Consider the following 19,499-nt stretch of genomic DNA (forward strand, 5'->3'; position numbering starts at 1 on the left):
AAACGACAAAAGGGACATACAAAAACGACAAAAGGGACATACCCAAACGACAAAAGGGACACACCCAAACGACAAAAGGGACATACCCAAACGACAAAAAGGACATACCTAAACGACAAAAGGGACATACCCAAACGACAAAAGGGACACACCCAAACGACAAAAGGGCCACACCCAAACGAAAAAGGGACACACCCAAACGACAAAAGGGATATACCCAAACGACAAAAGGGCCACACCCAAACGGCAAAAGGGACATACCCAAACGACAAAAGGGACATACCAAAACGACAAAAGGGACATACCCAAACGACAAAAGGGACATACCCAGGGACACACCCAAACGACAAAAGGGACACACCCAAACGACAAAAGGGACACACCCAAACGACAAAAAGGACACACCCAAACAGCAAAAGGGACACACCCAAACAGCAAAAGGGACACACCCAGGGACACACCCAAACGACAAAAGGGACATACCCAAACGACAAAAGGGACATATCAAAACGACAAAAGGGACACACCCAAACGACAAAAGGGACATACCCAAACGACAAAAGGGACATACCCAGGGACACACCCAAACGACAAAAGGGACACACCCAAACGACAAAAGGGACATACCCAAACGACAAAAGGGACACACCCAGGGACACACCCAAACGACAAAAGGGACACACCCAGGGACACACCCAAACGACAAAAGGGACACACCCAAACGACAAAAGGGACATACCCAAACGACAAAAGGGACATACCCAGGGACACACCCAAACGACAAAAGGGACACACCCAAACGACAAAAGGGACACACCCAGGGACACACCCAAACGACAAAAGGGACATACCCAAACGACAAAAGGGACATACAAAAACGACAAAAAGGACACACCCAAACGACAAAAGGGACACACCCAGGGACACACCCAAACGACAAAAGGGACATACCCAAACGACAAAAGGGACATACAAAAACGACAAAAAGGACACACCCAAACGACAAAAGGGACATACCCAAACGACAAAAGGGACATACCCAAACGACAAAAGGGACATACCAAAACGACAAAAGGGACATACTCAAACGACAAAAGGGACACACCCAGGGACATACTCAAACGACAAAAGGGACATACCCAAACGACAAAAGGGACATACCCAAACGACAAAAGGGACATACTCAAACGACAAAAGGGACATACCCAAACGACAAAAGGGACATACAAAAACGACAAAAGGGACACACCCAAACGACAAAAGGGACATACAAAAACGACAAAAGGGACATACCCAGGGACATACCCAAACGACAAAAGGGACATACCCAAACGACAAAAGGGACATACCCAAACGACAAAAGGGACATACCCAAACGACAAAAGGGACATACCTAAACAACAAAAGGGACATACCCAAACGACAAAAGGGACATACCCAAACGACAAAAGGGACATACAAAAACGACAAAAGGGACATACCCAAACGACAAAAGGGACATACCCAGGGACGCACCCAAACGACAAAAGGGACACACCCAAACGACAAAAGGGACACACCCAAACGACAAAAGGGACACACCCAAACAGCAAAAGGGACACACCCAGGGACACACCCAAACGACAAAAGGGACATACCCAAACGACAAAAGGGACATATCAAAACGACAAAAGGGACACACCCAAACGACAAAAGGGACACACCCAAACGACAAAAGGGACATATCAAAACGACAAAAGGGACACACCCAAACGACAAAAGGGACATATCAAAACGACAAAAGGGACACACCCAAACGACAAAAGGGACACACCCAAACGACAAAAGGGACACACCCAGGGACACACCCAAACGACAAAAGGGACACACCCAAACGACAAAAAGGACACACCTAAACAGCAAAAGGGACACAAATCGAAAATGGCGACATTATAAATATAAGCCTACACAGTTTGTATGCTTATATCTTTATTCTTTTCGTAACACATACCTTGAACAGTTTATATGCATCACAGCACCACAAAGCATACATTTGCTCCATCAAACAGCTGCACTATCAGAGCTCTGTTCCACTTGTCTGAGTTCAGAACTATCAGAGTTCTGTTTCACTTGTCTGAGTTCAGTTCAGTTGACACTGTAACTTGGGCCACTCGGACTTGAACAGATGGACAGCCATTCCATCCTTGTACAGGCGCCAAGAGACCAATATCTCTTCCTGGGACCTGGTGGCTGTCTACCTTATGTATCTTCGCAGCAGTAGTCTTACTTGCAGTTTAACTTGGGGTTTATTCACTATTGATCAAAGCGTATTGTAAATCCTTCGGATATAAATGAGTAGAGCATAAAGATAGAAACTCACACTATTTATGCTCATATTTATATTTTTCACGTGGCTCTCTTGTCTTTTGGCGTTGTGTGGTCGGGTATCTGTGGCCTTTTTTACCTGTTCCTACAAACCATATGTGTTACACTTGAGATTTAGGGAGGGGGACCTCCAAGAAATTAAATTAAGAAACTACCTGAAATTAAACCAACTCTACCTGGGTTGTCAGTACACATTTGAAGAGATTGTTCTACGGTGTAGCATGGCCCCCCCCCCCCCCCCCCCCCCCCCTTTTCAATAAAGCTGTATCCGCCCATGGGTGTAGCATTGACCACCCTCGATATATACAGGAATATTTATTTAAAGGTAAAAAATCCCCCGACGTGTATGCCTTCCTTGTGGTGAAAAGTACAACGCTCGGTCGATTATTATAATTTGTGTGACCAAAGTCTATCGAAGTTACCGCATTTCTGGCAACCAGTGTTGACAAGATTCAACAGTTAATCGGTGTTAAGATTCAGTTAACCAGTGATAATCAAGGATAGGTTAGGGCCTGAACTATAACGCACATAACATTAAACATAATAAAACTGTATGTCAGGAGAAGGAGAAACATAACAACCATATATATTGTAATAGCACGTTTGTTTGTTTGTTGTTTAACGTCGCTCTCAGCAATATTCCAGCTATATGACGACGGTCTGTAAATAATCGAGTCCGGACCAGACAATTCAGTGATCAATATCATGAGCATCGATCCTTGCAATTGGGATACGATGACATGCATCAATCAAGTCAGCGAGCCTGACCACCCGATCCCGTTAGTCGCCTTTACGACAAGCATGGTCGCCTTTTACGGCAAGCATTGGTTGCTGAAGACCTGTTCTATCCCGGAATCTTCACCGGTCCACGTAGAACAACGGTAAGTGGGTATGGTTTTACGCCACTTTTAGCAATATTCCAGCAATATCACGACGGGGGACACCAGAAATGGGCTTCACACATTGTACCCATGTCGGGAATCGAACCCGGGTCTTCGGCGTGAAGAGCGAACGCTTTAACCACTCGGCTACCCGTGCGCCCTCGTAGAACAACAACAGACATACAACATCCTCATAACGTGTACAGTTACACCATTGATTCTGAAGTATTTGTATCAACACTGGAAAATTAAATTTCCCTGATCCATAACACAATATAGATTTATATATAACTAGTTAATTATAGTCATATAATCTTCTTATTCATGACCAAATCAATAAATGAAACTAATTATCGATGGGATCACATGGAGGCGGCAGCCATCGAGGGTTTTGAAATCGAAGGCAAGCATGTATTGCGTGTCTATATTCGATTTCCATGTCCTTAGGCACAGTTATTTTAAATCTTCAATTTTTTAACACCCCTAAACATTCACTTGGAAAAAAAGTTAAATGATAGTTAAAATTTATTGGTAGATTTTGTATAATCATTGCACATTTTGGTTGAGTAAAATTAGAAAAAGCATGAGTATTTCGAGGCTTAATATGCACTCGAAGGGGGTTGAAGTAGTGGAATACAATTGTCCGCTGAGAGGTAAAGTCAATATCGTTCAAAGTATGTTCATGCCTGTCCTGTTTTGTCGCACAGAGAACATGTATTCTGAATGGCAAAAGACCCGTGGATCGATGCTCATGATATCAATCACTGAATTGTCTGGCCCGGACTCGATTATTTACAGACCGCCGTCATGTAGCTGGAATATTGCTGAGTGCGGCGTTAAACAACAAACAAACTAACCAACTGAATGGCAAAGAAAGTATACCGAGTTTGTTTTGTTGTAATTGAAAATTGAAAGAATAAAGAACTGTCGTTTAAGTTGATTATGTCTTTTTAACCACCACTCACTCCTGCAACAGTTTGTTAAAGTTATCTGTGGCTGGGTAACTTTGTGTTAAATTAAATTGTTTCAACAAAGACTAGGGAAGGACATGCATTTGCAATCACATAAAATGTTGTACATTTGTGCCGAAAATACAAATTTATTGAATTTCAAAGATAAAAGATCTAAGATACCCACCAGCAGTTGTGTATTATTCGATTTTGTTTTAAAAAAAATAAAGTTTTAAATCAAATTACATTTGAACCAACAAAACCATGGAGAAGTAGTCTTTGAGTGTTGACTAAGCACTACTGCAGTTCATATTTTTTGTGTACTTGCATGCCTGTGTGTGTGCGTGCGTGCGTGCGTGCGTGCGTGCGTGCGTGTGTGAAATAAATAAACCCCTGCCTTGAACAAACTTTAGTTCAACAGACGCAATGAAATAAAGAAACCCCTGCCTTGAACAAACTTCAGATCAACAGACGCAGTGAAATAAAGAAACCCCTGCCTTGAACAAACGTAAATTTTGTGTATGTCCAGCGGTAGAAACAAACATTTGTACATGTAGTCCACTAGTCCAAATAATGATAACATGTAGCAAATCCTCAAAAATGACAGTTTTCTACCAGTCCTTACGACACCTTAGGGGTGGTAGGGTAGTCTTGTGGTTAAAACGAAGATATGGGTTCGATTCCCCACATGGGTACAATGTGTGAAGCCCATTTCGGGTGTCCCCGGTCGTGATATTGCTGGAATAGTGCTGAATGCGGCGTAAAACCATACTCACTCACTCATTGAAGAGTCAGTGTACAAGTTAAGACAAATGGTAATATAAATGTATTAAATTTTTTTTTTTTGAATAATGATACAGTCGACTAAAATGAATCGGGTAGTAGGCTCAATCATTTTGCTGACTGTGTTTCAGTGTGCCAAGATGGTTTTGGTTGCCGTTCATGGTTTCAGTCACTGGTTTCTCAAGTCTATATTTAATTATTCACAGGCCGCCGTAAGCCAGCTGAAATATTGCAGGCCTAAAGCAAACACTCATGACGTCAGTTTAAGGGCTTCCTGTCTTTAAGCCGTGGGCCTAACAACGGAAAATAGCCTTTCTCATTTAAATATGTTATCCGGGCTTAAATTCGGAAGCGTTTACGCTTTCTTACCCAAATAGGGAACGCCTTGCGTTGAATAAAAATTATAAACTATTAAGTTGTTTTATCTGAGAAAATATAAACTTGAATTTTAACTTTGAACCGGAAATATCTTCATAGAATGAAAACCTTGAACTTGTACTTACTACACATTAAGATTTGCCTCTTGTAGAGCATCGCAAAGTATTAACTTTCAAAGTATGAAAATAATTCATTTAAGGAAGATCACACCAGAATATATACCATAATGTAAATACATGGGTCTAAATACGGAATTACTTCCGTTTTAGGCCCTTGAGCGTTATTACGCGTAGCCTGAAATACGGGAAGTCAGGTAATGCAGCAATAAGGACAGTTGACGAAACGCAGTTCATATTTTACGTTCGCTTCATGCAGTTCAGAATCACTATTGGGCATGGATTAGGCAAATGGTGTGCTCTGATTTCACTGCAACGAATAAAGCCGAAGGCTATCTCCAAAGTTCTACTTAGATACATTCACATATACACTAGTGCAGGTGTTGGCATGGGTTTAATGCGCATTGAACACCATTCGGCTGATTCACGGCCTTTCGTCTTAATGTAGGGGAGGTGACACCAGGCCCATAAAGATCAGGGTTAGAATAGGCCTTCAGCAAACCATGCACGCCGTAAAGAGGCGACTAACAGGATCGGGTAGTCAGGCTCGCTGACTTGGTTGATGCATGACATGGATCCCAATTGCGTAGATAGATGCTCATGTTGTTAATCACTGGATTGTCTGGTCCAGACTCGATTATTTACAGACCGCTGTCATATAGCTGGAATATTGCTGAGTGCGGCGTTCAACAACAAACAAACACCTTCATGGAGTGAGGGCCATACATGGTATGAACGTCGAAGCTTGCGACGACGTTCATACAGTTTGGCCCTCACTCTACGAAGGTTCATACTCCAATGAACTCACACAAAGTGAAAGTAAATTCTTAAATATACATAGGTCATCATTGGCGATATAAAATCCTCCAGTATTTCACCTTTATTGTTAGTGTTTCTACTACTCCAGAATGGGCTGTGGCTATTTAAATCACCCGTGAGTACACGTGGTTTGGGGAGTTGATCGTTAAGTACTTGAATATTAGGAAGCTGAAGAGCTGACGAAGCACAGTTAGCACAGAGGAAAAGCAACGTGCAATGTAAATTGCACTGAAACGGCTTGGAGATTGGCTTTAAGTATAACAGGGCTGTGGATAACATCCTGCTTTCAAATTGATGCTCCTCCAGTGGCCCTGTCACATTGAGGGGAAAAAGAATTGCACTGACGTAAGTTAAAATGATATGTCTGGTTTAGATAAGTTTCCTGTAGACAGAATGCTGATGGTTTAAAATCCTGGACTAAATAGACGTAATTCATTAAAATTAAAAGTCTTCAGTCCTCCACTGTACAATATGCGAAGAAACTATCTTTTCGGAGGATCAACCGGGGATCTACCCCACACATTCTTTTGAGGCCGACAAGCTATGTGCCCTATGCTGTGTTTTCGGACGCATCCATGTCCTCGTGGGGTCCCAACTTGTTAAATAAACTGGTTCTTTTATCCTTTTGAGGTTCTGCCACTCTGATATCTTTTTGATGATTCTGTTCCTGGTTTAAATTTGTTTATAATCTATTCATTTCTTTGAACAAATCACACGTTCAATCATTTTACGGTCCCTTTACCAGATGGACAGAGCCTTCAATAATGTCAGTTGATAAAAGCATCACACCAAATTTTAATTTAAAAACAATAAGTTAGTTATTCACATACATATTTATAATTTATGATCAATTTTTTCAAGGATCCTAAGATCAGATGCCCGCTTACACTGTTTGATCATGTGGTCCCTTGCGATTTGCAAAGTCCACACAGTCAAGCAATATATGCTTAACGATGAAACTTTCACCCCAAGGGATACACTTAGGAGGTTCGTCCTCATCTGTTTTAAGCATATATTCGTGGGTCAACCGACTGTGGCATGTCTTGACTGAAAACCCAAGTAGGTATGACCGATTGTTGGTGGAATTCGTGGAGCTTATTGATGCCTTGCTGGGTGTCCCACCTTTATTGCATGAGATCAAGCGCTGCATTCGTGACCAACTCGTGTTATTCCGGGACAAGCCGAATAGCGACTCGTGCCCTTATGGCCATTTTTGCGACCGGGTTCCGTCTTAGCGCAAACGGGCATACTTAAAACAATTGTCAACTCGTTGCGTAATGGTTCACATATATTTCCCTATATATTATATATATTTCAGATGCAATTTAAAGCACATCGGTACATGCGGAATTATACAGTATGATTGAACACATCTAACTGTGTCTTTGGTATAATTTTAGATGCAAGACATGTAAAAATCAAAAATTATTTCTGAGGGATTCTTTGACGAAGAACTTGAAATCATTCGCGCATTCTGATTGGTTTGTCGTATTTTCGCACATAACATTCCTCGATAGGGGGACGAGTCGTCTTGCAGGTTACGGAAAGGAGCGAGTGGTGACGAATGCAAGAGCTGCTGTATCTGCAGCTTCGGCTTTTGAGTTACCTGTTATGCCTACATGACTTGACAACCAGCAACAGACGATTTAACATTGGCCAGTAGAAAGATCATTGAAAAGGTCTAAAATATATAGGATCATAGGATGACTTGGGGAGACACTTTTAAAGGGGCACTGATCTAACGCAATTCCCCGGACTGGTTGTTGCCTTTGTTATTGTTTTTTTCCCCGTGAGTACCCGGATGATACGCAACGCAACTGAGCGTGACCAGAGACTGGGCTACCGTCTGCAAGGACAGCTTAATAAACTTGGAGGCTGGAGGCAATATTTGTTTTACGCATTTTTGCATAAACACTGATTGGTTAACTGTGATCTATAACGATTTCGACAAAGGGCGCATGTTAATTAATTTCTTCAGCCTAAACAAACAGACAAAAAGAACAGCGGAGCTCATCGGATGTCGTCATTTGGAAATACCCCCAGATGGTTATAGTTTAATACTAAAAAATGTATCCATGCAGTGAATTTCGGATTTCGGCTTGCGTCGATATTACGATTACTACACACTTGTTGTCATCCATGTTTTCTAGTATGACCCTACACTTGTGTATTTGTCGTCATTCACTTGATGCTCAGTTAATGAATTTATTACAGGTACAATTAGTGGTAGCGCCACTTAGATTACCTGACAAAGGTAACCATTTGGCATTTATTGTGTCTGGGGTAATTATTCAATCTAAATCCAGGTTTGAAGTGAGGTGAAATGTGTGTTATGTAATATGCACGTGGCAGCCCAGCAAGAGATGAATGATCAGTTGATTTACTTTTTTTTGTAAATCAACGGATCGTTTCAGAAAATACGTTGATTGATTAATCACTGTTATCTTGCACAGTGGATATGTCAAGAGTGAGTGTTTACATGTCTAGGTTTACTAAAACAAAGGGAATACACTCATATAATGGCGTGAAGTGCCGATGTAAAAACAACATACTTTGTTCAAAGGGTTAACCGTTAATACGTTGATTGATTGATCATTGTTATCTATCACTCAATGGATTTTTTAGGAACCGTGGACGTAAAGAAAATAATTGTCACGTGGGCTTTCTCAGCGGACCATTGAGATGTGACACCTATGTAAAACACCTGAAACAATCCAAGTGATCAGTTGAGAAACGAACACGGGTTATAATATCCCGAAACGATATATATCTTTTAAAATATTTGATTGTTAGTGAGTTTCTTTGTACAGCTGCAGACGAGTGGGATATTGTTCCTTTGTGTGGATATTCACGGATACATTCCTCGAACAAGGAAGCTGCCTAAAATTTATACACATAAATTTGGTAGGTTCTAATTATGATATTTGCATTTTGTTTTCCTTCATTTGAACCGATTCGTTCTTGTTTCTCTACGTCTTGGTTGGGAAATTCCTCAATGAGCGATAGACGTTGTTTTCACAGGTCTTTTCCTTTGTAAGCGTGTATATATTACCGTCAATTTGTAAAATGTGATTCTCTCAGGCATTTTATAAAATGTGTAAATATTTAAGTCATTTTGACTAAAAAATCTGTCCAAATTGATTAAGACGATCAAAAGGGCATACAAACATCACAACAGATTATTATGTAGAATTAGAAGCCAAACAATATAGAAATGTACTTTTCAACGTTACATTTTCAGTCTCTTAAAATTGGTGATGACATTAAAATGTTTGGAATTCGTTATCATAATAATACAGATAGAAATGTTTTTCAGTCACTTTGTAAAATAACTGAATATTTAGACGTTTCATAAATTTGTTACACATTTCACAGTAAAAAAATATACACACTATAAAAAAGCAATGCTCAGGTGAAATATTTACTTTGTGTTGCAAGTCAAAATAGTGTAAACGAAAATCGCAAAATTACCAAGCAAGTGTCTTATCAAAACTTCGTCACCATTACCGATGCTACCCACAAAGATACTTACATTTCCTTATTATCTCGAAAACTGTATTTCATTTTGTTGATCAATGTGACCATACGCCCTTATTACTACCAATAAATGTGACTAATGCGCTTACGAATGGCGCAGCAGAGGTCGCGAGCTAGTCTAGATTTCTGCTCTACATCCGGGTACTCACTGGGGAAAAACAATAACAAAGGCAACAACCAGTCCCGGGGAATTGCGTTAGATCAGTGCCCCTTTAAGTCCCTGAAGGCAAGACAATGAATCTGAAAAGATGATTTTTTACATGGATTTCGTTGTTTAATAAAGGTCAAAGTTGTTAAGATGGCTTTGGCCTCAGCAGTGATTCTTGAGGAGACAGTTCTGGATCCTAAGATGGTGGCACTTCCAACTTTTCCACCATCCTTGGATCAGTCTATAAAAATGGATCTGAGAATTATATTTTGTTCGTAATTGGTCATATGTTTGTTGATAAACAAAAAGGATTTGTTTCAGGCTTTTAAGCTGGGTTAGAGTGAGGTTTCCACCTCTGGCTTTACCATCTACCAGGGAGGAGAAGTTGGTAAGGTGATATGATATTCAGATCTCTTTTAGGTACAGTGATGCGTGGTTGAATTCTGATTCCATGCGGTGGAACCATTTTTGACACATTTCGAAACAGGTTTTCATACAGTGGGTTGAAAACGCACTTGTATGCTGGATTTGATTGATTGCAATGCAATTTATTGATGGATTGCGGTGTTAGTTTAATGCAGCGTTGTTCGAGGGAAGGTTCGTCAGCTTCCACATACAAACTGTGCACGTAAGACGTCCACAACAGACGTCTAAAAGATCCGAGACAGAGCATTAGGCCTAGGTAGTGTATTGCGTCTATTTTTTAATTGCTTTTGCAGGCTTTACCACAGACAATCGTCTAGTTTGGAGCGTATTAATGATCTGTACAAGTGAAGGAGGGTTGTCTGATGCCCGCCCCACCCAAGTCGAGGGCCTTCGGGCATTTTGCCTTTAGATATTTGATGTGTGGTAAGAATGTGAGAGGCAGGTAATATGCCCCTCAATCCAAATTCATGCAAATCTTTGAAAAATACCATGCTTCTACCTTACATCATATGATTTCTCTAAATCGAAAAAGATTGTTACAGTATGTTGTTTGTGTTGACAATGGAATTTATAATACATGCTTCTAAACGCACCAGCTGGTCAATGGTACCTGTGTTGTTTCGGAAACCACAGTGGATGTCACTTTAGTCTCCAAGTTCCAGGCTCAATGATTGTTGACCATGTGCTGGTTTTACAAACAGAGCTGGTTAATTATATTGGATGGTAATTGGATGGATCTGTGTGGTATAGGAATGATAATAGCATTGTGCCACGAGGAGAGACATTTCCGGTTGTCAGTGTTTCATCAAATATATTGAGCAGCTTTTTTAAAACATGAATCAGGCAAGTGTTTCAGGAGCTGATAATGTGTGTTGTCCGCCCCCGCTGCAGTGTCATGAGCTTGCCCTAGGACAGTATGCAATTCATGGAGTGAAAATGTTTCATTGTAGTCCTCACCATTATCAGAATTAAAATTTCTTTTTTCTTTTCCTGTTGTTTTCAAAGCCTCTGAAATTGAGGGTAATAATTTGATGATGAGGAATGATTTGCAAGTTTCACCAAGCTTGTTGGCAATTTAAAATTTAGTTGGTAATAGTGTTTTACCATCTTTGAGATGGTGAACTCCAGATTTTGATCCTTTGCCCTTAATCTTTTGAATCATATTCCACACCTTGGACACGGGTGTGCGGGAATCGATTTTAGATATGTAGTTCCTCCATGAATGACGTTTATTTTGTTTAAAGGTGCCTCTCGCTTTGACGCTCGTGATATTAACGTTATTCAAGTAGTGGACAGTGGCATGTCGGCGGAAATATTTCTCAAGCTTTCTTCCTTTTTTCCTAGCTTGTTTAAAATCATTATCAAACCATGTGTTTGCAGAGGATTTAGGAATGCTTTCGTCTCCAGTATCATTTAATTGATCCGAAAACATCCCTTAAAATGTCAGATAATAGTTTTTCTGTACACAATGTTTAGAATAAAGACCAATTGGCCTTAGTAAAGTTCCACCTTATTGAAAGTGGTTTATCAGAGGGATTGATAGTTGTATGTATTGCTGGAAAATGGTCTCTTCCACAAAGGTCATCATAGTTGAGCTATGATGCTCAATTCATCTCAATAAAGATACGGTGATGGGGCTCAATTCATCTCAATAAAGATACAGTGATGGGGCTCAATTCATCTCAAAAGTTGATACAGCTATGATGCTCAATTCATCTCAATAGTTGATACAGCTATGAGGCTCAATTCATCTCAATAAAGATACGGTGATAGGGCTCAATTCATCTCAATAGTTGATACAGCTATGAGGCTCAATTCATCTCAATAAAGATACGGTGATGGGGCTCAATTCATCTCAATAGTTGATACAGCTATGAGGCTCAATTCATCTCAATAAAGATACGGTGATGGGGCTCAATTCATCTCAATAGTTGATACAGCGTGGATCGATGCTCATGATGCCAATCACTGGATTGTCTGGACCAGACTCGATTATTTACAGACTGCCGCCATATAGCTGGAATATTGCTGAGTGCGGCATTAAACAACAAACAAAGAAAACATACATCAATATCAAATACCACTGTTTAAATGATATATTTCAGCACAGAGTATTGAATATGATGAACGGAGATTATTAGCCGAGTGCTCCGTATGATGAATATATATATCAGCAATACAAATAGTATTGTACATATTTCCATTTACAAATGTAACCTTACATATCGGCTTTTGCAAATAAAGCTGGCAAAAGCCTTCCAATCATCTTAAGAAATCTCTTCAACAATCTTGTATTTATGAATGACTATCAAATCAAGTCACATGACTCGCTGACACAAGAGGACACGTGAAGATTCCGGGGTAGAACAGGTCTTCAGCAACCCACTCTTGACGTAAAAGTTGACTATGCTTGTAAGTGGCTACTAACAGATCGGGTGGTGACTGACTTGGTTGATGCTTGTCATGGTATTCTAGTTGCATGGATGCTCATGACGTCAATCACTAGGTTGTCTGGTCCAGGCCCGATTATTTACAGCAGGAATATTACTGAGTGCAATGTTAAACAACACACATCCAAACAAAGCATTGTTTCAAGTGCTTGTTGTCATCTGCTGTTCCTGATGAGGTTGGAAACGATGTGCCCGTACTGATAGTTGCATTGTTTTAACCTGCTCCTGTATCATTATCCTTGTTTGAATATAGTTACCATAAACCTGTGAATATCGTGTCTGCTAAATTAGATGATAGATTTGCAACTTCGATATAAGACCAAGTCGCAGAATACAAACAGTTAAATCACCCACCCTACAGCCCAGACTTAGCCCCAGTGACTATTTCCTGTTCCCACAAATGAAATCTGCCCTAGGTGGAAGACGCTTCCAGGACGACGAGGACATAAAGGCTGCCACAGAGGCGTGGTTAGAGGGCCAATCTGCGGATTTCTATAAAAGTGGTATTAAAAACTTGAAGGACAAATGGAATAAGTGTATTGAGGTGAATGGAGATTATATTAAAAAATAAAAGTGCAAAAGATATTCTGCGACTTGTTATTATATTGAAGTTGCAAAACTTATTGAACGTCCCTCGTATATTATTAGATGATACCTGTTGATACATTACATATTAAAAGTCACTCTGGTGAGATCTTTATATAAATTTTCAATCAAAATTATATAAATTATAGACTTATATACAGATCTCATAAGAGAATATATTTTTTACTGTTGATGTGTTCGCCATTGTTTGTCCACAGAAACACAAGTTGTCAAGAAGCTATGAGGAGGATTTATTCGACAGGAAATGTTGAATATACAATCAGTGATACGAATAACAGCCTATGTCAAATGAATGGGTATAATAATATCTATATGATACATGATATGGCGTAAACACTGTATGATGGGAAAAGAACTCAATATGCATTATTTATAAACATGGCAATAACAAATAAAATTAAACTTGTAGCAAAAATTACAAAATGCCATATGTGTTACATATACTTTCTATTGGCAATCATGAAAGTCAAGTTATCATACTACACATCTGGTTTGTATAAACAGCTAGCAATAAATTAAATAAATATTTGCTGCCACAAAAGGGGAAATAAAATATTCTAGTATCTTGCCATTTTTGCAAACATATACCATGGGCCCAGACATGGATTAGGAAGTCAGGAACAAATGTGTATATGCTTGCAATTTGACACTTTACAAAAGAATTCTCAGGGGCAAAAGTTTCCAACTGAATGTCAAATTCAAACAAAATAAAATAGCTTGAATTACATGACAAACAAAAATGCACCACCAGCAGATTATGCCAAACTTAAACATAAAGCTTGAGAAGGGAATTACATGTACTTCTTATAAAGAGGTTCTCTCTCTACAACAGGAGTCGACTGCTGGTTTTTAAACTGAACTGTTCGGTGAGCTTGGCAGTAACAAGTGGATTTGAAGTAACAGATCAACAAACAATACACAAACAAGAGAAACAAACATGAGATAGAAGGTGTCACCAAGAATTTTCAGCATAATATGCATCATTAGGAGCATGCAGCCTTGATTACCTAGCCTATTACATCTCCCATTAAAGTCCTTGACACAATACTGCCTTAGGTTCATTTATAGTTCTTTTTGAATGTCAAGGGGCTAACCGCTCATGAAAACGGTCGCCACAATTTATAACAAAACAACAAAAATGACACTGTTCTATTTTTTAAATAAATAAATTTAAGATTTGAACATTATTTAGGGATTTGCCGCCAAAACAATTGACATGACACATCCTAGTAGTAGAATTGAGTGAGGTGGGTTTAATGCCGCTTTTAACAGTATTACAGTTATATCACGGCCTGTCAGCTTAATGTGGGAGGAAAGCCCAAAGTGATGCAGGTCTCAGACGTTTACCAGTTCGGTGAAACCCGTGAGCACGGGTATGGTGCTGACAAACCTAGAAACATAATCAGGGCGAACCGGGGTTCAAACCCACAATCATAGGTTTCTGGCGTGTCCAAGGGAATCGCTGCGCCTTAGACGACTGGGCCACCTGTGCCTTCCCTAGTGGTAGAAGGAAACATAATGCCCGGTATAATCCAGGATATGAAACATCACTAAATAACGCCCAACACAAACCAGCAATACAGACAGCGGTTGTCAATTGTTGGTATTGTCATTGTCATGTTGGAATATAGACAAGAGTTTTCCTAATGCAAAAGAATATCACAAATCCTGGCTGCAAAACCGACTTTGAAGGCATGATAAACAAGTGTATTGTAGAATAAAAATGGCACATAAATAAAAAGATTGCTTCTACAATGCCATTTTTTGGTCAGCTGAAGACTCAAGGTGAAATAACATAACAAGAGAAAAAAAGGAGTAAATATTGCACTGGCCACAAACAAAAACAGCAAAACATATCTGACAAGGTAAACACATCCTTGGCTACTGGATTAGAGAATAAATGCAAGGAGACACAATAACTACATGTGTAGATGGAAGCAAGAGTAACAGCCTCCTCCTGTGTCAGGGAGTACTTGGTCTGTTCCGATTAACACCCTTGGAACCTGAACAACCTCGGACAGCAGTTAAAAGAAGAGTGCCATGTGCTAACCTACAGTGACATTCCAGCAATATCCACGTTCAATACCATGGGTCACATCCATCTAGTCTGCAGCTCATCGCGTACGAGAGGTTTCTGTAAAATAACTAGATATGGGGAGAAAACAACTACACACTCTAGATTTTCACTCATCTCTCTACATTTTCACTCGTCTCTCTACATATTCACTTGCCTAACAGATTTGTGGCCATGTGAAGCCCGGAATATCAATGCAAATTTCACAGACTGCACCCATGGAAGGGATGAGAGCTGGATCAGCTTGTCTATCGTATGTTTTAACCTCAAGGCTATCCCCCCCCCCCTCTCCCCTCTCCCCTCCCCCCTCACAAATATTGACAAGACTGAATTAGAAAAACTTGAAAGAAGGAAACACTGCTGTTCAATTTGACCAAACAAAAACACACAATTCAATATGTACCTCAACACTGAATGAATTATACTAACAATAGTGTTCCACTTGTACCAAGGGTGTTAGACGTAAGCAGAAACTCTCCCTGAACACAGAGGATGGGTTCATTGTGTTATTCCCCGTCATATAAAGCACAATAATCATACACAGATGAAACACTCATTGTTCAGTATGTACAGAGCATGGATTGCGTCATCAACAAGTCAGCACTTTCCTGGAGTCTATGCATGGACATACATGTACACGTGAGGACGATGAAAACATGAAAACTACCCTTCATCACATGTCTAAATATGAAGATTCGCGTGGGTTCTAAAACAAAATAATATGTTGTTTCCCCATTGATAAGTCTGTGCAGTGTTACAAGTAGCATCCTTCAAGAACGTATTTCAGACACCCTCATCACTTCTCATAATTAAATACACCTTTAAATTTCATAAAGACATGATGGAGCGAATCAGTTGGATTGTGCACATTTTAACAAGGACATTTTGATATCCATTTAGTGCCCCAACATAGATAGGTAAGTATGAATCACACAGATTATGACAAATCTACAAGGATTATTATGATATAATACAAATTCGACAGGAATATTCAAATGATTTTGTAATATAATCCGATAGTCACACTTCAGCCCCAGTAAAAGGAACATCAAAATAAACAGCTGTATGTTCCCCTACATCCAAGACCTGCTTGAACAGAAGATTATGATCAATGGTATCAATGAGCTGTGGAATTATCTTCCAAATGCAACGTAAAATGTGATGACAAAATTATTTGTAACCTTTGCAGCATAACATATTCATACAACTACTAACAGTCAGAACCATGTTACACCATATATATATATAATAGTCATTATTCTGAATCAAGCTTAGATATCAAATGACGATTTGTTCATATATGTTCAACAAATTATGGACTACATTTAAGGATAAATTTGGTTCTACAAAAGTAAAAATAACTAAAAAGTACAAAAATATACAATGGGGGCAAGAGTCACTGAACACACCTCACAACATGGAGAATACTTCGTATCAGCACGATTCGAAATCTGGACAAACATGAGGTCAGATTTCACAAATATGCAATAATTCCATGAGAAAAAGTAGTTCCAAGGTGAATAGATGAGAAAATGATGCATACCACTAGTTAGTTTAGAAATGTTGCCATGACAACCAACATAAACAAGGCATACATACAACTCATTATTTTCATAAACGTTGCCATGACAAAAAAAAGAAAGCAAATTAATTCACCAACAAAGCATGGATGGAGCCACATCGTCAGTAACAGCAACATTTCTCAGCTCCAGGTTATCATTGATTGATTAACTGTTGTCATAGCAACACTTTCATCACATTGTCATAGCAACACTTACATATTATTGTTGTAATAGCAATACCTACATAATATTGTTGTCATTGCAACACCCACATCTTATTGTCATAGCAACACTTACATTATAATACACACAGTATAATAACTCTATGCATTTTTCTGACAATTGCATCTCCATGAGACCGGCCTTCCGTCGGGCATTTTACTCTTCCACATAAACAAGCTCAAGGTACAAAATTTGTTCAACGAAATGGACCCTGTAGTCAAACTGATATGTTTACAATGAAATGATGATCTACATCTAGTTTAAGTACAAAAATAAAGGATAACATCAACACAGGAGAATGAAAACATGACTAGCTTTGTCTTCAAAATTCTCCAATGTACATCAGTAAACACAACCATATATTTATATATCTATGTTAGTCACAGAATCACCTTCAAGAAGACTGATTGCTCACTTATGGAGTCATTTCTGTTGATTCAGCAACTTTTGCAGCATTGTACTTTAGAACACTCCTTTACATTGAATTCTAAAACAATCTTATTCTAAAAATGGAATCGATCTCCTCTGTATATAGTTTGCTCATAATTCATATTTAATTACAAAATTGACAAATACATGCATGCATAAATCACATCATGGCATATGTTTTTTAAGATCGAAACCATGTGATTCTAAAGTAATAAGACATCTCTTAAAAAGACTCCCTAAGTAAGCTATTTTCTCTCTTCTTTAGATCATTCAGATATAACATCCACTCAATAATGCAAACTGGAGAATTTCCAAAACTTCATAAATGACTGAAAATGATGTATATATATATTTATATAACACTTATTGTGAAAACATATTTTATACATTTTCTCATACAAACGTGAATATATTAAGACTCTGGAACTGTAAATAAACAACATTGCTTCACTTCAAGCAGGGAGACACTTCTCCTCGCATGACTTGCTTTGCTAGAGTTATTGGAAACAAACAGACTCATTTTGCAAATGGGACAATATCTGACGTGAAATAATGAGATTGTCGAGAACAGTCTATTCTAGGGGAAACAGCTTAATGATAAAGGTGAGTGGTTTTGACCACATATGAAAGTACTACATGTCTTTAACAGAGGGACTATGTTCCACTGTCTAGAGTGTGGTTTGGGTTTAACGCCACTTTGAATACTATTCCAGTTATATCATAACGTGTCAGCTGGGTGGGGGTCCACAGTCAAGGTATCAATGTAAAAACTGAAACATTGTTTTGTTTGATAGACATTATTTAGAAGTTGACGGATGACAAAGTAGACACAATTTATAGATAACAACTTCTTTAATACAGCGAAGGCGACATTTCGGTATAGATCCTTATACCATTGTCAAGCAAGACAGTCTTGCTTGACAACGGTATAAGGATCTATACCAAAACTATACCAAAACAATCATAGATTTCTGGGGTGCCAAAGGGACGCAACTCTGCACAGCGAATTGCAGCACCTTAGACGACTGGGCCACCCTGATGTACAGTGGATTCTGTTAAACTAGTCCAGGTGCAACTGGCAAATATTGTCAGACTACTCAGAGTTTGTCAATTCAAAGGAAACAAAAAGAAAGGATTTAACAGCTGCAGCAGATTGTTATAGATTGTTCACTCACTAGTTAGCGTGGTTTCCTAATGAAAAGTGCTAAAACACACATGCTAAAACATAGTCAGAAGGTTTTCGACATCTATTGTAATCCTCTTCAGCAGGCAATTGTCTGATCAGAAAACAATGCCGGTATTTAGAGAAGTAATTGGAGATTGACACTAATACTCAAAGCCAGTGTCTGGAGTACACAGGGTCCACTGTACACAGGGTCCACTGTACACAGGGTCCACTGTACTGAGGCCAGTAAGTGGTGTATGAATGTGTCAAGTTAAACCTCCTAGGCCTAACTTCTTAGAGAGGCATTTAGAAGTTGGAGTACTAAGTAAGGATAAGAATTTATGGATGAAAAACTTCTTTATTACAATTAGGAGCGACATTTCGGTGTAGGTTCTAACACCGTTATCAAGCAAGTGATGTGCAGAGTATGGTTGACCAGTATATATACAGGGTTCACAATATGTTTTACACATAACGGGCTTCTCCACTCCAGCAGTGTAACTGCATCGTAAACCTACTCAACTGTATAAATACTACCTCCTATCCAGTAAATAAACTTGTCAACCATACTCTGCACATCACTTGCTTG

At 39.2% G+C, this 19,499-nt stretch overlaps 1 protein-coding gene across 2 annotated transcripts in view; it reads right to left on the bottom strand.

Annotated features, from left to right (window-relative positions):
• LOC139470243 (kinesin heavy chain-like) overlaps positions 1-2,033 on the bottom strand; it is an 87,807-nt gene extending 85,774 nt beyond the window's left edge. For both annotated transcript variants that reach the window (XM_071252570.1, XM_071252569.1), the window contains exon 1: positions 1,991-2,033. In XM_071252570.1, the coding sequence (XP_071108671.1) occupies positions 1,991-2,028 (38 nt within the window). In that variant the 5' untranslated portion in view covers positions 2,029-2,033. The remainder of the gene's footprint in view (positions 1-1,990) is intronic.
• Between the last annotated feature and the right edge of the window lie 17,466 nt (positions 2,034-19,499).

Source organism: Haliotis cracherodii, unplaced genomic scaffold (genome assembly GCF_022045235.1).
Source record: "Haliotis cracherodii isolate W230 unplaced genomic scaffold, xgHalCrac1.p SCAF_20, whole genome shotgun sequence".
NCBI classification, from domain to species: domain Eukaryota; kingdom Metazoa; phylum Mollusca; class Gastropoda; order Lepetellida; family Haliotidae; genus Haliotis; species Haliotis cracherodii.